This window comes from Mixophyes fleayi, chromosome 1, assembly GCF_038048845.1.
Source record: "Mixophyes fleayi isolate aMixFle1 chromosome 1, aMixFle1.hap1, whole genome shotgun sequence".
Classification (NCBI taxonomy): domain Eukaryota; kingdom Metazoa; phylum Chordata; class Amphibia; order Anura; family Limnodynastidae; genus Mixophyes; species Mixophyes fleayi.
This window is the reverse complement of record NC_134402.1, coordinates 420,304,498-420,328,513: the sequence shown is the minus strand read 5'-3', so window position 1 is coordinate 420,328,513 and position 24,016 is coordinate 420,304,498. Positions and strand designations below refer to the sequence as shown.

General features: G+C 40.6%; 1 protein-coding gene across 3 annotated transcripts in view; it reads right to left on the bottom strand.

The window, feature by feature from the left end:
- The window catches only part of IL6ST (interleukin 6 cytokine family signal transducer), a 49,729-nt gene extending 30,242 nt beyond the window's left edge, over window positions 1–19,487 (bottom strand). Inside the window, exons 1-2 of one of the 3 annotated variants that reach the window (XM_075183414.1) lie at window positions 19,331–19,487; window positions 9,544–9,665 (exon numbers count right to left, since the gene is read on the bottom strand). In XM_075183414.1, the coding sequence (XP_075039515.1) occupies window positions 9,544–9,619 (76 nt within the window). In that variant the 5' untranslated portion in view covers window positions 9,620–9,665; window positions 19,331–19,487. The remainder of the gene's footprint in view (window positions 1–9,543; window positions 9,666–19,330) is intronic. The other 2 variants (XM_075183423.1, XM_075183434.1) reach the window with 2 other exon arrangements.
- Window positions 19,488–24,016: the final 4,529 nt, after the last annotated feature.

Below are 24,016 nucleotides of genomic sequence, written 5' to 3'. Positions count from 1 at the left end.
TGGCTTAGGCTAGAGTGAAAATACACCAAAAATTAAGTTACTGAGCTCTTAGGCCTTTTTTGCATGTAAATACATTTCTGTGTAGCCTTTTGTTATAAATATATATTTCAGTTTGCCATTTTACTGCCAGTGAGATAAAATGACTTCAAATTAAGACAGCATTTCTTTACAAATAAAGCAAACATGTCATTGTGAACCTAGTAATAAAGGAAGGGGATATTGTGAGGGTATCAAAAGTCAATCAAATATATAGTTCTGAGTTTAAACCAGACACTGCAATGTCCCAAATTTAGGCAATACTATATATTGTGCCCTGCTTTTTTCGTCATCCAAAATTGCACCCCTCTAAACGCAAGGGCTCTGCAGCCACCACTAGGCTCCTTCCCCGGCACCTAGAACGACTTCCTTCTGGGTAACTCTCGCTGCTAGTGCACCCCCTTGCTGGGCACCTGGACTAGTACCCCTGACCTCTTCTTTTAGATCAGATTTGCTGTGGATGGTTCACACTGGCCAGAGCTGCAGGGTAGAGGGCAGAACATTGGTACTAGATGCTGGGTCCCAACCTCAGAACAGCCAGATAATGGATTAAATTGCCCAAATTTGTAGGTCACAGGAATTACAACAGCTAAGCAGGCGTCAAAGCAGGTTCTTGAAGCAGTGGTGTTTTAATTCACTCAAGTAGCCCTTGTAAGAACAGTTACACGCTAGGTAGGGGTACTAGCAATCAGAGGTAACAGATGGAATGATACATTTCATGGTAAAACAGGGCTCTTTTAATACAGTTTTGGACACATACCCTGGCAGGTACTAGTCCAACCTCATGTCCATTTAACCAATCTAGTGACAGGGGAAGTGTAAACCACTCTTACAGTAAAGAGACCGAGACTCCAACACAATATTTTTAATTATACGGAAATGAAGAAGTGGTCTATAACTTCCCACATAATTTATAACCATTCTGCTCTACATAACAGTATAGTAGATCTGACCCAGGAAAGCACAATGAGTTAGCATGGAGGAAATCTACCGCCCTGTCCCACGTATTATTTTCTCTCAGAGACTAAAAATCCCTATGTCTCACCAACCCCTGATCAGTTCAACACCACGATGTTGGAGATTTAGACTCCCTAAAATTTGATCCCAATATATCCCCTTAACACCATTACATAATCCAGACTTACCACCAGGCATTTCTCCCAAATACCTAAATCCTGATCACAATCAAGAAGCTTGCTTAGCCGCCATCTGGTGGACAAGAGTGGTGCACAGATCTTTGAATATCTTAAAAGTACCTTAAATGTTCTGAATCAATAACTCTTATTTTCAAACCAGTCACTATGCAGAGCAGAAGCAAAGATTACACACTCCGCAGGGAACTTTTCCCTACTGAATTTATGCGTTCCTAATCTGTAGTCCCAGGTATTTCATTTCACAACTCTATACGTTAATCATTGAAATGTCTTTTGACTCTCTTCCCAAATACACAGAAGCTTGGAATAGATAGCTAAAGCAAGGTTTGGATGAGGAACAAATGGTATCACATCGTTCTCATGTAAGCTCATGACGCTCACCTCTGTATTGTAAGAAGTTATCTCAGAGGATATATCTGCGGTCCGTGGTATCTGTACCACGGACCGTAGACTTTCGGATCCTTAGACTGATGAATACGCCCAATTCAAAAAGTCACTGCTAAACATGTGATGAACACTGCCCAAGGCTCCATCTCCCTCCCCTCTAACCATCCGAGAATGAACCCAATTCTGGATGGTTATGGAAGATGGTCTCTTACAACCATTTTGTTTTATTGGTTGGAATATAAACAATCTACAAAATTAAAAGAATATATATATATATATATATATATATATATATATATATATATATATATATATATATATATATATATATATATAGAGAGAGAGAGATATATATATATATATATATATATATATATATATATATATATATATATATATATATATATATATATATATATATATATAGTGAATCCATACCTGGTCCCAGTACACCACAATCTAATAACCATCTATTGCTCTAGAGAGACCTCCCATGCTACGCCCAGCGGTTAGCCATATTAGTTTACTCAAAACAGACCAATGCTCCAAGACATCACCTGGGTAAAAATACAGCCACAAATATCCTATCATAAACCTTGGACTGTTCTATTTGTACCTTGCCGGTACCCTCACCTCATGCCTCCCCCTCCCTTGTGTCTCCAGTCTGGCATTTCATTCCCATGCTTCATATTATTACAGTCTTCTCCCTCCCCCTTTTTTATAACCTTCTTTTTCATCATTTATTTATCCAATAATCCAGTTAAACATGTTACGCAAAGTACTAAGTTTGTATGTTGATTAAGTTCATAAGCTCATTCTCTTTATTATGCATATGGTATATACCCTGGTCATGTGAACTTGTCTTCAGCAATAAAAACATACCGCATAAAAAATTAAAACAGAAAACAATAATTAAGTAATCCCATTAAAATATTGACGGCAATTTATACAATATGATATTGCAGCGGTTCCCAAAGTGTGCGCCGTGGCTCCCAGGGGTACCGCAGCGCTGTCACAGGGGTGTAGCGGCCAGCACCGCTCGGGACCCAGCATCCTCCTCCCTCCTCACTGAAAGTCGCGGCATGACGCAATCACGCCCAACATATTCAGTGAGAAGTGGCAGGAGAGAGGAGGATGCTGGGTCTCGGGTACCGCCGCATTGGAAAGAAGATCGAAGAGAAGACAAAAGAAAAAAAAGAAAGAAGGCCAAGTATGGTAAGTAAAGAAATGGAGGGGAAGGTGAAAGGAAACAGCAATGTGGGGCAAAAGAATGAAGGAGGGGCAGACAGTGCGCGTGCGGCTGAAGAGGGGCAGACAGTGCGCGTGCGGCTGAAGAGGGGCAGACAGTGCGCGTGCGGCTGAAGAGGGGCAGACAGTGCGCGTGCGGCTGAAGAGGGGCAGACAGTGCGCGTGCGGATGAAGAGGGGCAGACAGTGCGCGTGCGGATGAAGAGGGGCAGACAGTGCGCGTGCGGATGAAGAGGGGCAGACAGTGCGCGTGCGGATGAAGAGGGGCAGACAGTGCGCGTGCGGATGAAGAGGGGCAGACAGTGCGATGATTTTTGTACATGTTTTATTTTGTTTGCTCTTATTCCTCTTAATATTAGCTGTAAATTATTCTTTGACAGAAATATGATTGAGAAAAATATATAAAAATATTCTTTTCCCTTGGATTTATGTAAATTATTTTTGCAAACAACTTACTAAGTATTTCTGTCCTGACCTAAATACTTATTACGTTATTTTGACTCAAATACTTAAAAAAACGGGACTGCTCGTTAATTATTTTGGAGGGATGCCTTGGAAAAATTATGAAGACTAAGGGTGCCGCAAACTGAAAAAGTTTGGGAACCACTGGTATATTGTTTAAAAATTATGTCATTTTTCTTTACTATGATACTTTAAAGTAGCAAAGAGAATCAAATGTCTTGTTTCATAATAAGGGCCTTATTCATCTGAGGGTAATGACAAAGTAGACAGAACATATCATCAGTGAAAGGGGGAGTACAGTTACAAACCGCATATCATCGAATCGTAACTATCACTCAGGCAACAGCATAAACTAAAAGATGAAATTACAAGATGCAAACCACAGGACTACTTCCTACCACAGTCTGGCTTAAATCATTTCAGGACTGATTTTACTTTACAGTGAACTTGCTAAGCTATAATATTGAAAGATCTGAGTTGGTTGTGTATCTATAAATCAGCATTAATAATGTAACGCTCACTTAGGGCTGCTTTTACTCTAGCAGCTTCCATTGCCCCCTCTCCGCCAACCCAACTGCAGCTGTATGTGCTGATTACATTTGACAAGCGGTGTTACCTGTGTTTCCTGTAACACCGGTGGGTAACCGCCCTTATCTACTCCGAAATCATTTAGACTGCGGTTGTTTATTATTTTCATTCACATCGCAGAACTCTTCCTTTACATAAGTTTCTTAATTTATTTTTTATTTTGCCTTTCACCCAGTTGACATTAGAATCACTTAACTCAACCTAAAGAACTGAAGATTTTCAGACAAGGGTGAGCTTAGTGTGCAGTGAAAGTCAAGGATGCTGTTCTTTACAGGTTTGCTATGAAAGTCATCAGTAATTACATTGCGAAGACATTTATGAAAACAGATGCACACAATAGAGGTGGTGTTGTCCATAGCAAACAGATGTTTACAATTATTCTGGCATAGTTTCAAGCTGGCTGTATGAACGTCACCATGATATGCCGGCAATAAATCACGGGGGCAGCTGAAAGATACTCAGATGCCCAGCGGCACTGGCTTGGAGTGGCAAGAGTAGATTTATCCCTGGACACTGGCCTGGCAAAGCGGTATGCACATGCGTGACCTAGCTAGCTGGATCACACGCTGAAAGCACAGACTTGTGATTAGTGTTACAGCCTCACATTGCTGGGGTCATGGCTTCCTCACCCTGTCTGTGTTTTTTATGTTCTCCTTGTGTTTGTGTGGATTTCCTAACACAATCCAGAAACATAATTAGATTAGTTAGTTTAACTAACATAGCAGGGACTGATATGAATGATGGCTTATTCCCTGTACAGCACTGCTTAATATGATTGCCACTAATATAAATAATAATAGGGTGTTCTGACCCTCTTTGAAAAGTCCATAAAATAACAAAAGCCAAAATTATTTTAGGCAACAATGCATTTTTACCATCTGTACCACTTCTGATAAATGTCCCCAAGTACTGCCAACAGCAGTGTATGTTCTATAATTTGTAATGCTGTCTCTGAATTTAAATAGAACTGCAGCATTCAGTTAGTAACTAACAATAGCACCAAGCAAAAAGTAATTTTCACAAGTAAATAGGAAGTATAACAATGTAATGCATTCTAAAAACATACAGGATACAGAAATACTTGTTTTTAAGCTTCAGTTCCTCTTAAACTTACATAGGATATCATTGGTGAAGTCTGCAACAGTAAGGAAAATCCAGACAAGACACACAAAGTAAAATACAGTTATTTTATCTATGTAAGCAGCAGGGGCCTTACCATTGTATAGCGTGAATTGACTAGAGAAATCTCGCTGCTCTTATCCATTACTCAAACGCTTTTCTTAAGCTGGGTACACACTACAGAATTTTCCACCAACTTTTTATACCGATCGATTTTACATGCGATCGATGTTCCGATCGCTCGGTCCATGGACTGCATACATACTAGCTTTGTTTAGGACGATAAAGAGAAGAGCGGACGTCCCTTTAGCGACTTTTTACAGCCATGTTGTCGTGAGCAATGACTGTAATTTCGTACTCACTGTTGTGGATCGGTCGGAAGTTTATACACACTACACAGCGGAAACGAGATTGGAACGAAAATATTAAACGGTACGAATAAAACCAAATGAGGCGACAATCAACCATTTGGGCAGACTTTTGACCATCGTGTCACGACTTTTGAACGAGTGGTCGTATGTTGGCTGACTTAGCCGATTATTGGACGAAAACCATGTGGTGTGTACCCAGCTTAAGTAAATGAACAAATGAATGTTGTTTACAATTGTTGCCGATTTTAAAAAAAAGAAAGACAGGTTTGTGTCTGGCAGCAAAACACTCAAATTCAGAAACCACAGTGAGAAACCATTAAATAATGACACAAGCCTACGGAGAGTGGTACAGGTTTGAAGCACAGCAAGTGTGGCATAATATTACACCGATTTTGCATAATGGTTGATAAGACTATGCCTATGATTTTAGTAAGATTACGGCAATCATCCACCAGTCAACAGGATTGTAGGACACGGTCCCGATATGGAGTAGTAGTGACATTTGTGCACAACACAAGTTTACTGCAGTCTACAACAATTTATACTTAATTTGTTGCAGTGGTCATTGAAGATCATTTGTTACAGTAAAATATAGTATATCATGGTCGGAAGCTCTATATAGGATTTTTTTTTTACCAGGGAATTAATGTAATAACTGTTTTGTTTATTTTTGGGTTATTGTTTTTCAGCTAGTGAATTAAAATGGATATGGCTGGAGAGAGTGGATTTCAGATGAGGTTGCTGAATAGTTCCCGGGTTAGGTAGTTATTGGGTTATAAAGATATAACTGGTCACTTTTACAAGCAGGGTGTAGACTGTTCAAAAACAAATGTAAAATTGCCCAGAATTAGACCTCATTTATGTATTTGTTGGAAAAGGTAGAATCTATAAATAATTCCTTGGCATCTTTTGTGATGATAGAAATATAAGCTTCAAGAGCTGCCTTAGGTCTAATTAGTAATTTACAGCTCACACTGATCTGCTCCCATGACCAGCACATCACTTGGCTCTAATCAAAACTATACTTATTGTAATGAATTCCCGTCAGCGGTGACCGGCAGATTGTAGTAACACAAATAGCTTTGCAACTTCCACAATCAGCAGAATAAGTTTGATAAAACAGTACTGGATGGATATACTAGGAAATGACCGCTAGATAAAGGTCAAAGAAAGCTGTGCGGGACATTGGAGATGGCAACACTGATTTGCAAGAAAATAACTTGCACGCCCTGTAGGTCTTGTCGTACATTGTAGTGTAGCATTCACTGTACGGACACCACACCAGCAAATGGTGTTTGCATAAAATCCGTATCCGGCATCCATAGTATGTGTACTCTTTAGTACATGCCCTGTTTCAGCTGTGTAGAAGATTGTTACTTGTATCCAATCTATAAATGGCTCACAAATACAGTGTCAATCTGTACCATCTACTTACACTTTTCATTACATAGCAGCAACTTCAGAGAAACAGCAAAATCCCTCTTAGGGGTAAGAGTATCAAATGGTGGTTCTAGGTAATCCACGATTCCCTAAAACCACCTATTCTCTGCAGTTTAAAACTGCAATTTTATTAAAGGCAAAGGCTTTAAAAATCTACACTGATTTGTGCAATATATTCATATATATACACATTCATGTTTGTGAGCTCAGAAGTGTAATATTATTATTGATTATATTCAATTGGTCATGTTATATTATTTTTAACAAATGTATATTTTAACTATATACACGTATCATTATCCCCTTTTTATCCAGCAACTCCTAAGCTCTGTTGCATTTATCTCAGACACATGGGCTTCCCCTATAACAAGAAGTGCATCATGTTTGGGGGGGGGGGGGCGCAGAGAGAGAGAGAGAGAGGGGGGGTGCGGGCAGAGAGAGAGAGGGAGTGCGGGCAGAGAGAGAGGGGGGGCGCGGGCAGAGAGAGAGGGGGAGCGCGGGCAGAGAGAGAGGGGGGGCGCGGGCAGAGAGAGAGGGGGGGCGCGGGCAGAGAGAGAGAGAGAGAGAGAGAGAGAGAGAGAGAGAGAGAGAGAGGGGGCGCGGGCAGAGAGAGAGAGAGAGGGGGGATGCGGGCAGAGAGAGAGAGAGAGAGAGAGGGGAGATGCGGGCAGAGAGAGAGAGGGGCAGACAGAGAGGGGGGGAGAGAACCGAAGAGGGATGGAAGGGGGGGGGGATCAAAAATACAAGCCTATCAATGGTCAGGTATATGGTTTTCTTGATAGTGTTAAGGAAGAGCAACTAAAACAGATAAGAAATCATTGCGAAGCAGGATGATGAGCCACCAAAATGCATATTTTATTTCCTCTGCCCAAACAGCAGCAAGGGCACAAGCAGTGTGCTCTAAAATATGAACATGCTGATCTGGCTGACCAGCTATAACATATTACATATTTAATACATAAATTACAACCTCTGAATAATATTCCTCATTGATATAGATATTCTCTACAAGGGATCATCCCTCCGCTTGTGTTTTCCTGTGCTAGATTTAGACTAATAGGTAACTTTGTTTACATAACTCAGCAGTCACACTGTGCATATTTAGCAAGACTTCTGTGAATCCTATTACCTTACTGGGAAAACGGTATACTTTCAGGAAACTCCAGGACTACAACCTATTTTAGTAGTAAATGTCCAATGCTAGTTTATGTGCACAAGTGTCCCTACTAGCCAGACAAGGTCAATACAAAGTGCTGGCCCATTTCACGGTCCTTAGAAAACCAATCTGTGCCTAATTCTGTTGGATGGGAGATGCACATCCATTTCTGTTGTAACAGAACAAAATAAAATTGCTAGTTATTCCAGAATGTACATCAAATCCTACAGACTGCTAAAGCATCTGTGTTATAGGTCGATCATGATATGATTTGGCAGTGGGACAACTTAGCTGGTGGAAACTGAATAACTGACCAGGGGGTAAATGTATCAAGCTGAGAGTTTTCTGGCGGGTTTAAAAGGTGGGGATGTTGCCTACAGCAACCAATCAGATTTTAGCTGTCATTTTGTAGAATGTACTTAAAGGAATGGTCTTAAATGATAGTTAGAATCAGATTGGTTTTTCAAACCCACCAGAAAACTCATCTCGACACATTTACCCCCAGATGTTACAGAGATGATAGATGTTGGGACCATGAGATAAGTTACCAACCAACCATCTAGCCTGCTCCTTTTTGTGTCCGATTTGTTTTTTAAATGATATTTTTAACTTCAATAGTATTTTTTATTTTTCTTTCGAGTTTAAGGGATACAGGAATAAAATGAAGGGATGGGGGGGAAGGGAAGACCAGAAAAAAAAAAAAAAGAGAAGGGAAGGGGGAGTACATAGTAGGGTAGACACATTACATCACATCAAAATTTACGGTACTAAATACAATAGGGGCTATCAAGGCAGTAGGTCAGTAATACAGCAAAGAAAAGACTAGTAACATCAAAGAGGTCACACTCCCAGTGGGGTATTCCCGTTTTAAGAAACTATGTGGATTCGGGCAAGGGTTCATTCAAGGTAAACTGTGAAAGGGGTAGCAACGCATCAGCTCGAGCTCTAGTTGCCCCCTCACCCTCTGTAGTATACACATGCCAGGAAAACCACTTTATTAAGGGTGATGAAGGGGATGAAGAATATGGCATCCCCCACGTTTCCATTTTTAAATTATATTTTTAAATCTTAACAATAGCAACATGTTTCCCATGCATTCCAGAATTATTTTACTGTATGAGTTTCCACCTCAGCTAGTGGGAGACTAATCCAGATTCATCTTCTCTAAAAATCTTCTTATAAACAAATATTGCCTTCCTGAACCCGAATAGTTCTCATATATTTGATTACATCTGTCTCTCCTCTAAGCTGTACATATCCAGGTCTTTCCAGGCATTCCAGCTAAGTTTTGTTATGCAGCCCATACACCGTTTTACTAGCCCTTCTCTAAATGTTTTCTCTTTTGTTCATGTTTTTTTTGTTAGAGATTAGAGCTTCCAAAACTGTACACCAACTCGACCAAAGTACATCATCTGGGAGCTAAGGGGCACATTTATCATGTATCGGGCAAAACGAGAAATACTTATCAATCCTTATCGCATGGATAAGGATTGATGTATTTCTCAAATTTATGAAAAATGGATCACAGAAACAACAGTTCCGAAAAACTGCTGTTTCTGTGATAAAAAAAACCCCATACTCACCACTGGCTCTTCGGTCGCGCTGTCTCCGGATATCCTCCTCTTCGTTGTATTTTCTCTTCTTCATGCTACTGCGCATGTGCCGACCGGAGAACTTGAGGCTGTGACAGGGAGGGATCACAGAGCTGGACATAACGAAGAACAGAAGTTTTACCAGCATTTCCTATGATGGCGTACATTAACACAACAAGTTCCCGAAAAAAAAAAATTCGGGACTTGTTAGATTGCGGCCAGGAGCAGTCACCATTCTGTTGAATGGTGACTGCTCGCAAAAACGATCAGGAGTGCAAAGCAGCAGATATCCATGATATCTGCTGCGATGCACCTTTAACAAATTCACGGAGAGCACATCGTGGCCTAATTTACACGGTAAGTGCACGATCGTGCACTACCGCGCTTTCTTAAATATACCCCTAAGTCTCTCTCACTCACACTCTTCCTGTACAAGCTGTGTATGATCAAATCTCAGCTCACTGGCAAGTAGCACTTGCCTTTACTTGAATTGCAGTTTTTAATTCAGCCGGCAAGTTCACAGAAAATCTGCAATTTTGCAACGACTCAGGAAGATACATTTACCCCTTAATGGTCTTTTCTTTGTTTTTTTCCTTTCGATATGTAACGAAGAACATTTTACCACCATTTTACCAACTGCACAATATGTCCTTCTGTTTGTGCTGTATGACTGTTTATTGTATGTTTAGTCACATTGCTTAATGCTTTTTTATCCTCCCTGTTTTGTTGTCTGTTTCTTATATGCAAGTTTCTTAGGAGCACCTTAGAAAGCTATATTGTGTGTCTCTCTCACACTTTCTTTTACTGACATATTTGGCACAAGTTCTGTTGCCTATATTAACCCCTTCATCACTGAGCCTATTGTGGAACTTTTGGTTTGGTCAGGTTCCAACACCAATATCATTAATTTGTTTGTGCAGTATCCACGTGAATTATACCTTTTTTTCAGAAGACTTTGACGTTCCCAAAATATTAGTTGCTCATACCTATATCATATAAAAAATAATCTACTTAAATTGGCCAACAAATGTGTTTATCAAACTTACAAAACTGTAAATTAAATACATGTTTTTTATTTTATTTTCTGAAAATCACCAAGAAATACTTTGTGGTTGTGGATCTGGCATTAATCCACTTTTCCAAAACGCAAAAAAAGAAAATCTACGCCTAGTTTTTCATAATAAAATCTGAACTTGAAAATGATAAAGCAATTATTTTATTTTTTTGCTCATTTACACAGTCTTGAATGAAAACCATAAAATGTGTAGGAAAAATACAAGTAGTCCAACAAGGCATATCATTTTGAAAACTAGACAACCTAATGCATCAAATGATGGTACTCCCGAGTTATTGAGTCTGGAAGGGGGAGCGTGAGCGTTATAACCACACACACCACCCTCTCTGCACTTCTTAACACTTTCAGTAGTAGTGTAGAGTATTATCTGGTAATTACCAATAAATAACTACTTAGGGAGCTCCTCCATTAAATGAGAGGACTCCCCTGTGAGGGACAGGTAAGTATGTAAGTTTAACTTATTGGAACTCCCTGTGTGATAAGGACTAGTCCCGCTCGTATTTTACTGTTCTTGCACTCTACCTATCAATGATAATATAACTCAATAGTGGGACACCACAGCATAGTTGTCAACTGTTCCCAGTTGCCAGGAAAAGTTTCAGGTTCAAGAGATGTGTCCCTGGGCTCCTATTTTACATTAGTGACCATTTACCCAGTACATTTCCTTTGATTTTGTATATTTTATTTAGCTTTTACAATCTAATATCACTGGGCCCTATACATGAATATTTACTAAAGAAGAGTATTTAAAATAGACAATAAATTAACTCTAACCAAGTTTCATAGCCATATCACAATAATGATCGTAGAACGTTGATGCCGAGACCAAACTGCACACTAAAATTGAAAGTTGATCTAGGACATGCCCTATCCAAACTAGAAGTATATCCCCAAATTTTAAATTTACCTCCCCCTCCAATGCAACATGGTTTTTGCCCAGGTGCAAAGTTACTCTTTTTTATGCTTTGCTCTCCTTAATGACTCAGGCCCAACAAGTTTATTTGTCCTGGCTCAACACCAAAGTATCCCAGGAAATTATTTTAAAACATTTGCAACCGTTCAAAAGCGTAGGAAAACTGTGAAACAGATGTACATTAACTGCAGCCATGACTGAGTCACTGTTTACCGTTACAAGTGTCAAACGCAAAATGAGGACTAGGATCCATGACATTAATCTGCTAACTAAGCAACGTATGAGTTCATCTGTTCCAGAATCATACACCCATATAACCTCTATCTGCCTGCTGGATGACATCAAGGTAGTCAGAAGTAAATTGCTCCAGCTAGCACATGCACACTTGATTGAAATTGGGAGCATCTGAACGCCCACACTAACCACGTTTACAAGAAACATTTGCACAGGATGTAGTAAAAGAGAAAATAATACTTTCACAGAAATGATGCTGCTAAAATAACTACTTTATAATATACATGCAAGAGTTAAATAACTCTAAAATACTGGAACTCCTCATGAACTGTAATAAAGAATCAGGAATATGAAATGCAAATGTAACTGAACAAACAGAAGACTTCCAGGAATGCATAACCTCAAGCAGGGCTGGAGGAAGCACCCTTTGCGCCTTCTTTTCCCTCCGTGGATGCCTCATCCATTGGCATCAAGGGCTGCACTGACCCCGCGTCAAGGGCTGCACTGACCCCGCCGACACCGCGTCAAGGGCTGCACTGACCCCGCCGACACCGCGTCAAGGGCTGCACTGACCCCGCCGACACCGCGTCAAGGGCTGCACTGACCCCGCCGACACCGCGTCAAGGGCTGCACTGACCCCGCCGACACCGCGTCAAGGGCTGCACTGACCCCATTTTCTTACCTCATGTGTGGAGCAACATCTTCTGTTCCTCACTCAGACTTGGAATGCGACACTGGGCTGCATATCACTGAATGAGCGACATTGAGCTCCAGAACAGCACTACATGTACGATGCCATGGGTGCCACCCTTCTCTCAGCCTCTAGCAGTTAACAAACACTGTCCGCTCTGGGCACCTCAATTTGTCTAATTTTTTTATTTGATATTTTAAATGTTTTTGAGGCACAGTTTACTCTGCTTGCACGGTGAATACAGCGTAAATGGCTGTGATCACAGATGTTGTTAGTTTCCATGGTAAAATGGTCCTCAAAACACATTTTGGGAGCAATGGAAGGACCTGGAATAGAGTGTGCTCTTTTTTAGTCTGTCATGTGCTGAAGTGAGTACTAAGCTTGGCTAGGTCACTTTGGGAATAGAGAGCAGGGAGGATGGACAGAGAACATCAAGGGTCCAAATCTCACCTGTTTAAATAAATTTGTTCTACTAGTAAATAATAATATGTAGTATGGCAGATCACCATCCATCCTGATTACCAGCATGTAAATCAATTCAGATCCAACTTTGTTTTGATTAGCATGGGATCCTATCTGTACAATGGTTGGGACAATGTGTTTGAAAGGATCAAGTTCACCAACCAAGCAGTAGAGAGCGATATTTTATTAGGAAAAATGAAATATTAGGTTTCACATAATTATAAAGCCATGTACTCTCTCTCCCTACATAAGACAGTGGTCCTTATCTCGCAACACATAGCATCTGAATGTTTAGTAAACTTTCAGTTTGAGACCGTTAAACCAATTACATTAAGGCAGTAACAATCAGTTACATAAGAAAAGCAAGTATCAGAGTGCAACAACATTAATAGCTAATCAAGAAGAATTTGCATAGACCATTGGTAATCTAATGAATAAATCATCCTTGTAGGATTCAAGAGCCAGTAATACCCACTGTGGGGCTCATTTAGAATTATGAGCAAAGTAAAAAAAAAAAAGGAGCAAATTAATACCTCAGCAAAATCTTTTTGTACTTGGGGGCGGGGTCAAATTTATAATGTGTTGACAAATTTTAAGAAAGGAGGGGTTGTGTCCTAGCTCAACTCTAAACTGTAAAAATAAAGGTGTCCAGTATTTGCATGCTACAGTAGACAGTATTTGCCCGGCATGCACAAAAATAAAAGATACTGCAAAATGTTTTGTCCAGGAGCAAATCTGCAAAATAATTTGGCATAAAATATCAACCTCACTACTGCCTGTCAATGCTACAGTCTGGCATTAAAATTCTGCATTTATGGTGCGTTTCCAACTCTTGTCAGGGCACGTAAATTGGATGTCATTGTAACAAATGACAGTATATATTTGATTTTTATGCGTTTAGCTTGTGTTGCAGGGCAGCACGGTGGCCTAGTGGTTAGCACTTCTGCCTCACATCGCTGGGGTCACGAGTTCAATTCCCGACCATGGCCTTATCTGTGAGGAGTTTGTATGTTCTCCCTGTGTTTGCGTGGATTTCCTCCGGGTGCTCCGGTTTCCTCCCACACTCCAAAAACATACTGGTAGGTTAATTGGCTGCTAACAAATTGACCCGTGTGTGTGTGTGTGTGTGTGTTAGGGAATTTAGACTGTAAGCACCAATGGGGCAGGGACTGATGTGAGCGAGTTCTCTGTACAGCGCTGCAGAATTAGTGGCGCTATATAAATAAATGGTGATGATGATGATGTTGCATTTTTGTGAATGTTTCTTGTTCCATTTTAATATGTCAGACACGTCTTAACACTGTTAACTCCTCCCCCACACACAAAAAAAACACACATTCATCTCAGTGCACTGCATAGGCAATGAGATCCTGTTAAGAAACAATCACATATGTGTTTCTACATGCGTTTAGTTAAAAAAAAAGTTACCGATTTGTCGCAGACACGTTTAAAAAAAATTCAGAACAACAAAAGTATACAGAAATTCACTGCTGTTTATACCAGTTTTTTACATGCAATTAAACAAGATTGCAAATTGAGTTTATGTTTCTTTTTTTCTGGTTGGTTAGAAAATCCTTTGTTTCCATCCTACTGATAGAAATCACTCCAACCTTTACAGACCAAGCCACAACTCATTACCATGATTTTATTTTCAGTTTTTATTTTAAATCATCAGCAACCTTTGTACCAAACACCCTAAAACTCCACACAAGGCTAAAATAACTATTGTTTAACTAAATGTATCACCACCCTTTCTGCATTATCCAACCCACCTGCTCCTTTCCTGTCCCAATAAGTAACATATGTACAATTTAACAGCTATGCGACAAAAATTGCATTAAGACAAACCATCATTAACCATAATATCCTTCATTTAATTCTTACACACACCTCTAGGCCAAACACTTTTTCCATGATATATAAAATTCACCTCTGGTCAATTCTTTACATAAACGGCCCAAACACCAAGATAAAGAGCCAAATACATCAGAACAAACTGTTTATTCAAAGCCTCAGAGAGGAAATGCTAAAGTGATACAAATCTCCCTGTTACAGAAAGTTTGTCTTTTATATTATGGAGAATTATAGGAAAATGAATGGTACGTGAGTCACAGACCCTCCACGTTATTTACTGTATCTTTCAAGTAGTACAATTCCAGACAAGGACCACTCCCCAGTGACACGTAACTGCGGAAAGATTAAGCATATAATATACATGTTTAGCATTCATAGTATGTCTACTAGTCATGATTTACACTCAAGTATACACAATGTGTAAGAAATGGAAGAGGAGGGGAATATAGTGTCGATATTACACCAACAACAAAACTAGATGAACACACACAGACATGTAACAATATTAGATATTATTAAAACCCAGGTAGAACCGTTTCTTAAAAAGTAATTTTTCTTAAATTCGTAGCTCTAATAATTGAATCTTTATTAACTTTCTTGTTGCTTTCTCCTGGAAAAAATAAATATCAAAGCTGAGATTATAGAAATGTTTAGCATGAACCATTTATAGGGTTTCTGGTTTTCAGAGTTTACCTTTGGAGTATTCAGTTTATTATTCTTGGTTTGTTCTGTTCACATTTCCCATTTTTGGAGGAAATCTTTGGGATATCCCACGGTACCCTTCCTATGGTAACATCTCTTAAGGAAAGGGGCAGGCTGGGCTGGGGGGCATCTGCCCCCTGGGATGGTCCCTTAATGGGCTACCTTGGGCTGGGTCACCTGCATTTTTTTCCCCTTCAAAATAGGCTGCTGAGTCGAATCTTGCCCCCCGGGCTAAAATTTGCCAGCCCTCCCCTGCTTAAGGATCTCTGATTTCAACTTACAGCAGCAACTCTTTAGATCAGGGGGTCAGCAACCTTTTTCTAAAAGTGTGCTGGCAAAAATATTTTCAAGCCCAGGTGTGCCAGTTGTACACACGCACATATAAATGTTCATGTTATGCCACACAATAGTGCCCCTAGTTACTGCCATGTCTCATACTTGTGCCCCCAGTTCCTGCCATGCCTCATACTTGTGCCCCTAGTTACTGCCATGTCTCATACTTGTGCCCCCAGTTCCTTTTATCCCTCATACTTGTGCCCAAAGTTCCTTTTATCCCTCATACTTGTGCCCCCAGTTCCTTTTATCCCTCATACTTGTGCCCAAAGTTCCTTTTATCCCTCATACTTGTGCCCCCAGTTCCTTTTATCCCTCATACTTGTGCCCCCAGTTCCTTTTATCCCTCATACTTGTGCCCCCAGTTCCTTTTATCCCTCATACTTGTGCCCCCAGTTCCTTTTATCCCTCATACTTGTGCCCCCAGTTCCTTTTATCCCTCATACTTGTGCCCCCAGTTCCTTTTATCCCTCATACTTGTGCCCCCAGTTCCTTTTATCCCTCATACTTGTGCCCCCAGTTCCTGTTATCGCTCATACTTGTGCGCCCAGTTCCTTTTATCCCTCATACTTGTGCGCCCAGTTCCTTTTATCCCTCATACTTGTGCCCCCAGTTCCTGTTATCACTCATACTTACCTCTAGAGTCAGCATCTTCCGCTCCACAGGAGCTGCTTCACTAAAGCAGCCAAAGATAACTGAAAGAGAGATGGTTCAGCCATCTTTGGCTTCTTTATTTTGACAGCTGCAGTGTGCAGGACAGAAGTGGTCCGTGTTCCAGAAGATGGTAGTGACATTTGGTCCATCAAGTCTTCCTATTCCATTTATCAATAGTTTATTCTCAGAGTAATACCTGTATTCAAGGCGACTACTTTCAGTAAATCCATAATTTCTTAACCTCCAACACAATCATTTTGTTCTTAATATGTGCTTTACACTGGATAAACATTACCGAAAATGTCTCCCGATGAGATATCGTTAACAATTTTAACAAAGACCGAAAGCCCCAATCAGCATGCTGATTCATGTACACTACACACGTTTTACCTTCAGACCTGGGCTCTTCATCTGTGATAACTAGAGATGCTCACTGACCCCCTTGTAGTGGTTTTAGTTTTGGATCTGGATTAGCTTTGTGTTTTGGCAAAACCACCCTCGTGTGTTTTGGTTTTGCATTTTTTTTTTAGAAAAATTGCTCAAATCACATAATTTAGCTTTTTTTTTGATCCTACATTATTATTAACTGCAATAACACTAATTTCAAGTCATTTGTAGTCAATTTTGACCACCACACAGGTCACATTATTATTTTCATCCACTTTCAGACAAATACTGCAGCAACCTGGCTGGATATTAAGCGACAGAGCAATGACTCAAACACACGGTAGTTCCTACCACATATAGGACACATTGACAAACAGCAATGGCAGAAAAGAAAAGTCAGAAGAAGAGCCTGCAAGGCCTAGTATTTGTATTTCAGCAATGACAATTAGCAATGGAGCTCTTCTCTTTGGGTGTATATAACACCATACACTTTTTTGTGCAAATTTAGAAGAAAAGCCTGCAAGGACTAGTGGTTGTATTTCTGCAATGATAATTACCAATGGAGCTCTCCTTTCTGTATGTCACCTATATAACACTGTAAAATTGGACTGCAGAGTTAAATGAGATTTAAGACTGGAGCTATGGAGCTAAATGTCACCGATTACTTTCTTAACACTACCACCATCCTCTTTCAATTCTCTAACTTTGCCTGCCCAATTGCTCTACACTTTATCCTAACCCTTCTGTATCCCTCTCTCAAATGGCACTAGATCGCCGTGGAGGGCAGTATTTATAGATTCCAAAACTCGCAAGATCAGATGACGTCACAATGACCTTTTGCTACGTTTTCAATCCGAAAAATCGCTAAAGTATCGAGCCGATCCACTAAGTTTGGGTGTATTCGGTTTCCGAGGAACCGAGCCTGAGCATCTCAAGTCACAATAATCGGCTGAAAGCATTGTGACCCTGTAAACTCTATGGAGGCCTGCCTACACTGCTGGTCATGAGTACATACACCCTTCAGCATCTGCCCGACATGGTTCCATTGTTTATAGAGATTTTTAGTCCATTTATATAATGAAACAATACAATGTGCTTTGGAAAGATAAGACATGATCGTAGGAGTGCACAACACTAATGTGATATCAGAAATAATAGTAATTTATCATGTGATTGGTACAATAACCGGGTGAAAAACTTGTAGTGTGTACCCAGCATTAAGCTCTGGACAGCACACACTGGCATTTGCAATAGAATGTTTGTGTATGTTAAAATGTATATAACAAGCATTGCATTTATATATCCGTTTAGATGTATTCAATCTGTTATTTAAACATGCATCAGTGACAAAACAGAAAATTGTTATCTTATTCAAGACAATCCCATGTTGAAACACATAAGACTCCACACATGTAGACGCGTCTAGTTACATTTACAATGTACTCCCATGGAGATCAATGCAAGTTTTTCAGATGCACTGAAATGGAACAGGAACTGTTACACAAAATTACACTGCTGTGCAAATTTAGATGCATATAAATATAGAAATATAGAAATACTGCCTTGTTTTCTGCAACGATTGTTATTTTCACTTAAACACATTTTACCTGTATCTGAAGTCTTAAATGCAGAATTTTAACTTCAACAAGTACATAGCCCAGTGCTACTGTACACAGGTGGTATTTAGCTATCTTTTAAAAAAAAAAAAAAAAAAACAATATTACCCATGTGATACCCAAGGTAACACAAGCGGAATATAGCTGAGGAATCACTGCTGTCTATGCAGAAATAAATGGTCAGTGTACACAGGCAATTAAGAAAACGAATGACAAATAGCGCTGCACTAAAGACTTTTTTGCCAACCATTATAGCCTAGGCGTCAATAATTCTTCTGTTGTGCCCAATACTGTGCTCATAAAAGACAATTATAAACCACTTTCCACTGGGCCTTACACTTGTTATAACAAAAACAAATTGAGCAACAATGAGAGAACATCATGTTCTGTTGGACTTCAACCTGTTGTTAAATAAGTGTTGATTTATTCTAAAAGACCCAATACACCCCTTGCTCACTGAGGTAGGTAAAGTGCAAATTAATTCCAATGCCAACAATGGTTGTTACCAATCCAATAGCTGGGACAATGTGTGTGACCTGTAGCTCACAAAAAAGTATTGCTGGGACTAGTAGTTCTACAGCAGCTAGCTATAGCCAAGTCTGTTGTGCATTTTGCCTACAGTACAATATCATGAGCAATCCCTATTACTGGCATCTACATACACATTACAGGGTCACTGGGTGTGATCACCACAGGCTGGCTGATCACTAACTGCAGATACTATTAAAACAAAGCGTAGTTACTGATCAACAAACGGACCAAGTAATACCCGAAAATCCAAGTGTCTGCCCACAAACAACACAATGTAACTGTAACACAGCATGACACAATGTTACCCTTACACAACGTACATGTACCTGAGTTATATCCCAGACAGATAATACGGTTATCTACCGACCGAGTCCAGCGACATCCTGAGGCCTTTCCCTAGGAGCGGATCACCCTGACGAGCATCATAGTCATGTCTGAGCACAGAGGGAGCTCTCAGACCCCAGGCACCGCATTGGAGGACGCCAACCACGTGACTTCCAAAACCTACAAAAAAAAAAGTCTCCTCCACCCCCCCCTTCCATCCTGCTGTGCTTGTCACTGTGCACTGTGCTGTGTGTGAGCGGCGCTCTCATTGGCTACTTTATCATTCACACACTTCCAGTAACACACAGCCAGCCCTTTACTGCAAAGACCTGCAGGGAGCACATCCAGGCACCATTAGTACTTCTACATTATATCATCACTGACAGGAGGTCACAGTTACAGGGATGAAGTGATCTATTAATGGTGTCGGTAGTAAAAAAAATGTTTATCTTATATTAAGCTGTTTATATATATATATATATATATATATATATATATATATATATATATATATATCCTATCGAAATGCTCTGGACACTGCAAAACAAACATACTTTCAATCTCTTATCTATGCTCAGGCTTCTAACCCCAAACGCCTTTTCAATACATTTAATCATCTTCTCAATCCTCCCACCCCGAACCCTCCATCTACTATCAGTGCTCAGGATCTTGCTTCCTACTTCAAGGACAAGATTGACAAGATCAGACTAGAAATGGTATCCTCTTCCTCAACAAGCCATCAGCTCATTTCCTTCCCACTACCCTCTGACACCCTTTCTTCATTTGACCCCACAAATGAAGAGGAAATTTCTACGCTCTTATCTTCCTACTCTACCTCCTGTCCTCTTGATCCTATTCCCTCGCAAATTGGTAGATCCCTGTCTTCTGTGCTCATTTCACCTCTAACTCAAATCTGTAATCTCTCACTCTCTACTGGCATCTTTCCATCACTATACAAGCATGCAGTGATTACTCCTATTCTAAAAAAACAAAACTCCGACCCAAACTCTCTCTCAAATTACCGTCCCATCTCTCAGCTCCCTTGCCCCTCCAAGCTTCTAGAGAGACTTGCCTACACTCGCCTCACACGCTTTCTTTCCGCAAACAACCTGTTGGATCCTCTTCAGTCTGGCTTTCGTTCTCAACACTCCACAGAGACTGCGCTGACCAAGGTTGTTAATGATCTGATCACTGCTAAGACTGAACGCCATTACTCTCTCCTAATTCTCCTTGATCTCTCGGCTGCATTTGACACCGTTGACCACTCTCTTCTCATACAAACGCTGCAATCCCTAGGTCTTCAAGACACAGTTCTATCCTGGTTCTCATCTTACCTCTCTAATCGCTCTTTCACTGTTAATTTCTCTGGAGCCACCTCTGCTCCGCTTCCCCTATCAGTTGGAGTACCACAAGGCTCGGTGCTAGGTCCTCTGCTGTTCTCTATCTATACCGCTTCTCTTGGAAATCTAATAAGTTCCTTTGGCTTTCAGTATCATCTCTATGCGGATGATACCCAAATCTATCTATCCTCTCCTGATATCTCGACATCTGTGTTGTCCCGTGTAACTGACTGTCTTTCTGCCATTTCATCTTGGATGTCCTCTCGTCAACTCAAACTTAATCTTTCTAAAACAGAGTTAATAATATTCCCACCCGCCAACAAGAGCATACCTGACATTTCTATCTCTGTTGATAACATGACCATAAATCCCACCCCACAAGCTCGCTGCCTAGATGTAATCCTTGATTCACGCCTATCCTTTGTTCCCCACATTGACTCTATATCTAAATCATGTTACATACATCTAAAGAACATTTCCAGAATCAGCACATATCTCACACAAGACACTGCTAAAACCTTAATTCATGCACTAATCATCTCCCGCATTGACTATTGCAATTCCCTCCTTACTGGTCTTCCCAAAAACAGACTCAAACCCCTAAAATCTATTTTGCATGCTTCGGCAAGACTGATTTTCCTTGCAAATAGCTATTCCTCTGTTGAATCACTCTGTATGTCTCTACACTGGCTGCCTGTCTTCTACCGAATCCAATATAAAATACTTTTACTAACCTACAAGGCCATCAACAAAGCTGCACCAACATACATCTCCTCTCTTGTCTCAAAATATCTCCCAACTCGGCAACTCCGTTCTGCAAAAGATCTGCGTCTCTCATCCACCCTCATTACATCCTCCCATTCCCGGTTACAGGACTTTTTTCGGGCTGCACCCACTCTATGGAACTCTCTCCCTCACACAATAAGACTCTCCTCTGTTCTACAAACTTTCAAGCGTTCTCTGAAAACCTACCTATTCAGACAAGCTTATAATATTCCTCAACCACCATCTTAACCTCACTACCTTTAGCCTGTTACACAATTTCACACAAGACAACTACCCCCGGACCAACATTGTTGTGTGACAGGATCATTTAGCTTATGAGTCACCTTACCTTTGCAGTCTGGTTGGGCCAAGATGCAAAATGTATTATTAACCTCATGTGTCAATCTCCCATTGTCCCATAGATTGTAAGCTTGCGAGCAGGGCCTTCTCACCTCTTTGTCTGTTTTACCCAGTTTGTTTATTAGTTTATTACGTTTGTCCCCAATTGTAAAGCGCTACGGAATATGTTGGCGCTATATAAATAAATGATGATGATGATGATGATGATATATATATATATATATAAGCAAGTTTTTGGTTTGTTAGCGAATGTCTTTCACAGCTATATAGTTATTTAATATCGAAAAAGTAACCTATTAGACCACATAGCAACAGCGTGACAGAGCGACATATATTGAAACATCATTTTTTGGTTGTAACCAATTGTTTAACTGCTGGAAGGAGACCTCACCACAACATAACGACAATAAGATGAAGCAACATATCTTATTTTCTAAATAGCATTTTTGGTATATTTACCAAATAATTTGCTAATATATAAAAACTGCTACACATTACAAATCAGATCCGTGCAACACAGGGTAACCATGCTAGTCTATCTATCTATCTATCTATCTATACAGGGGCACCAAGAGGGGTGTGCAGGTGGATATAGATTACCGGGGTCCGGGCCTCAACTGGCAGGTAAGGTATTTTTTTTCTAAAATTATTATTATTTTTTAGAATTTCTTTTTTTCACTGTCAGTGGGTGACGGGAGCTGTCAGTGGCTCCCAGTCCCCTGACTGTGTGTGATGTCGCTGTCTGAGGAGCTTTAAATCTCACGAGATTTGGTAATCTAATGAGATTTACAGCTGCACTGCTCACTCTGCAGGACCAGAACAACTTCGGTAAGTATGCTGGGGTAGGTTTAATGATGTGTTTGGGGGGCGGGGTAAAGATGTGTTTGGGGGGTAATGATGTTCCTGGGGGGGGGTTAATGATGTGTTTGGGGAGGTTAATGACGTGTTTGGGGAGGTTAATGACGTGTTTGGGGGAGGTAATAAAGTTCCTGGGGGGTTAATGATGTGCTTGGAGGGTTAATGATATTCCTGGGGGGTTAATGATGTTTTTGGGGGTTCATGATTTTCCTGGGGTGGTGGCGTGATGTGTCTGGGGTGATATTGCTGGTTTTTGGTGGAATTTGGCTAGGGAGAGCGTGATATGGCTGGGGGGTGGTGATAAATGTAATGTTTTATTATAATGTATGCATTATATACTGCGTGATCTGTGTTATGTTCACTTATTGCCTGGTTTTCCATATGTCATGTACCTATACATTTTCCAAACAGGTCCCAACATTCCAGGATGCATATGAGAATCCAGTACCAGGGTCTGAAAGCTGCAATAACTGGTGGTGAGAGCAACACTGTTTTAGTACATAATGGGGGAGAATCAAGAACATCGCAGCTGCGCATTTTCACCGGTAGTACAGTAAAGATATCTGCTCATTTTTTCTCGCACCTCTATGGTGTGCAAGCAAAAAACAGTAGATATTTCACTATAAAATATGCTCAAGGTTTCTCCGTGGCTGTTCGGGAGACACTGCGCATATATTTTTCTAATTGAATATCCCCCAATATGTCATGTTCAAAGTGACGCAGCCACGCCCAATGTTGACCTCGCCTCCAAAACTGTGGCCATGCCCTCTTTGCACAGCACATGGCCCTTCCCTTCTCCTCTATGGAGGAGGGGCCCAAAAAGTTGCTGTACTGGGGCCCCAAATTTCTCTTGGCTTGTTTATATAGCTGTGGGGTAGCAGGCAGAGTGTTGGTAATGGGTGTTGGGTCCCAACTTCAGAACAGCTGGATAATGGTGTGAGGATTCCACCCTTAGCTGGGATGGCAGTTACCCTCTGTGGGATTCAACTCACTTGGGTAGACCAGAATATATCCAAAATAAGACTTTATTATGACAGGACAACACCACAAGACGTTCACAAGTTACAGGGTAAATGGTTGCATGTATCCTCCAGCAGCCTCTTGCAGTCAGCGCTCCAAAATAATAATCTCTGTCTCTTTCAGGGTCTTATCCTCCCGCAATATTGCCACTACCGATTATCAAAACAGTTAGGGTGTCCCCCAGCCTGGGATACTGGCTCAAACCTGCCCTGTCCTGGTAGGGTTTCCTCCAGCGGCACCACAATGCCTGGCCCAGAGTCCTTTTCGCTGATGTCTTGTACACCAGGATCCTCCAAACTAGAATAGCTCCCCTGGCATTCTTCTCTCCCTATATTATTTTCTGTA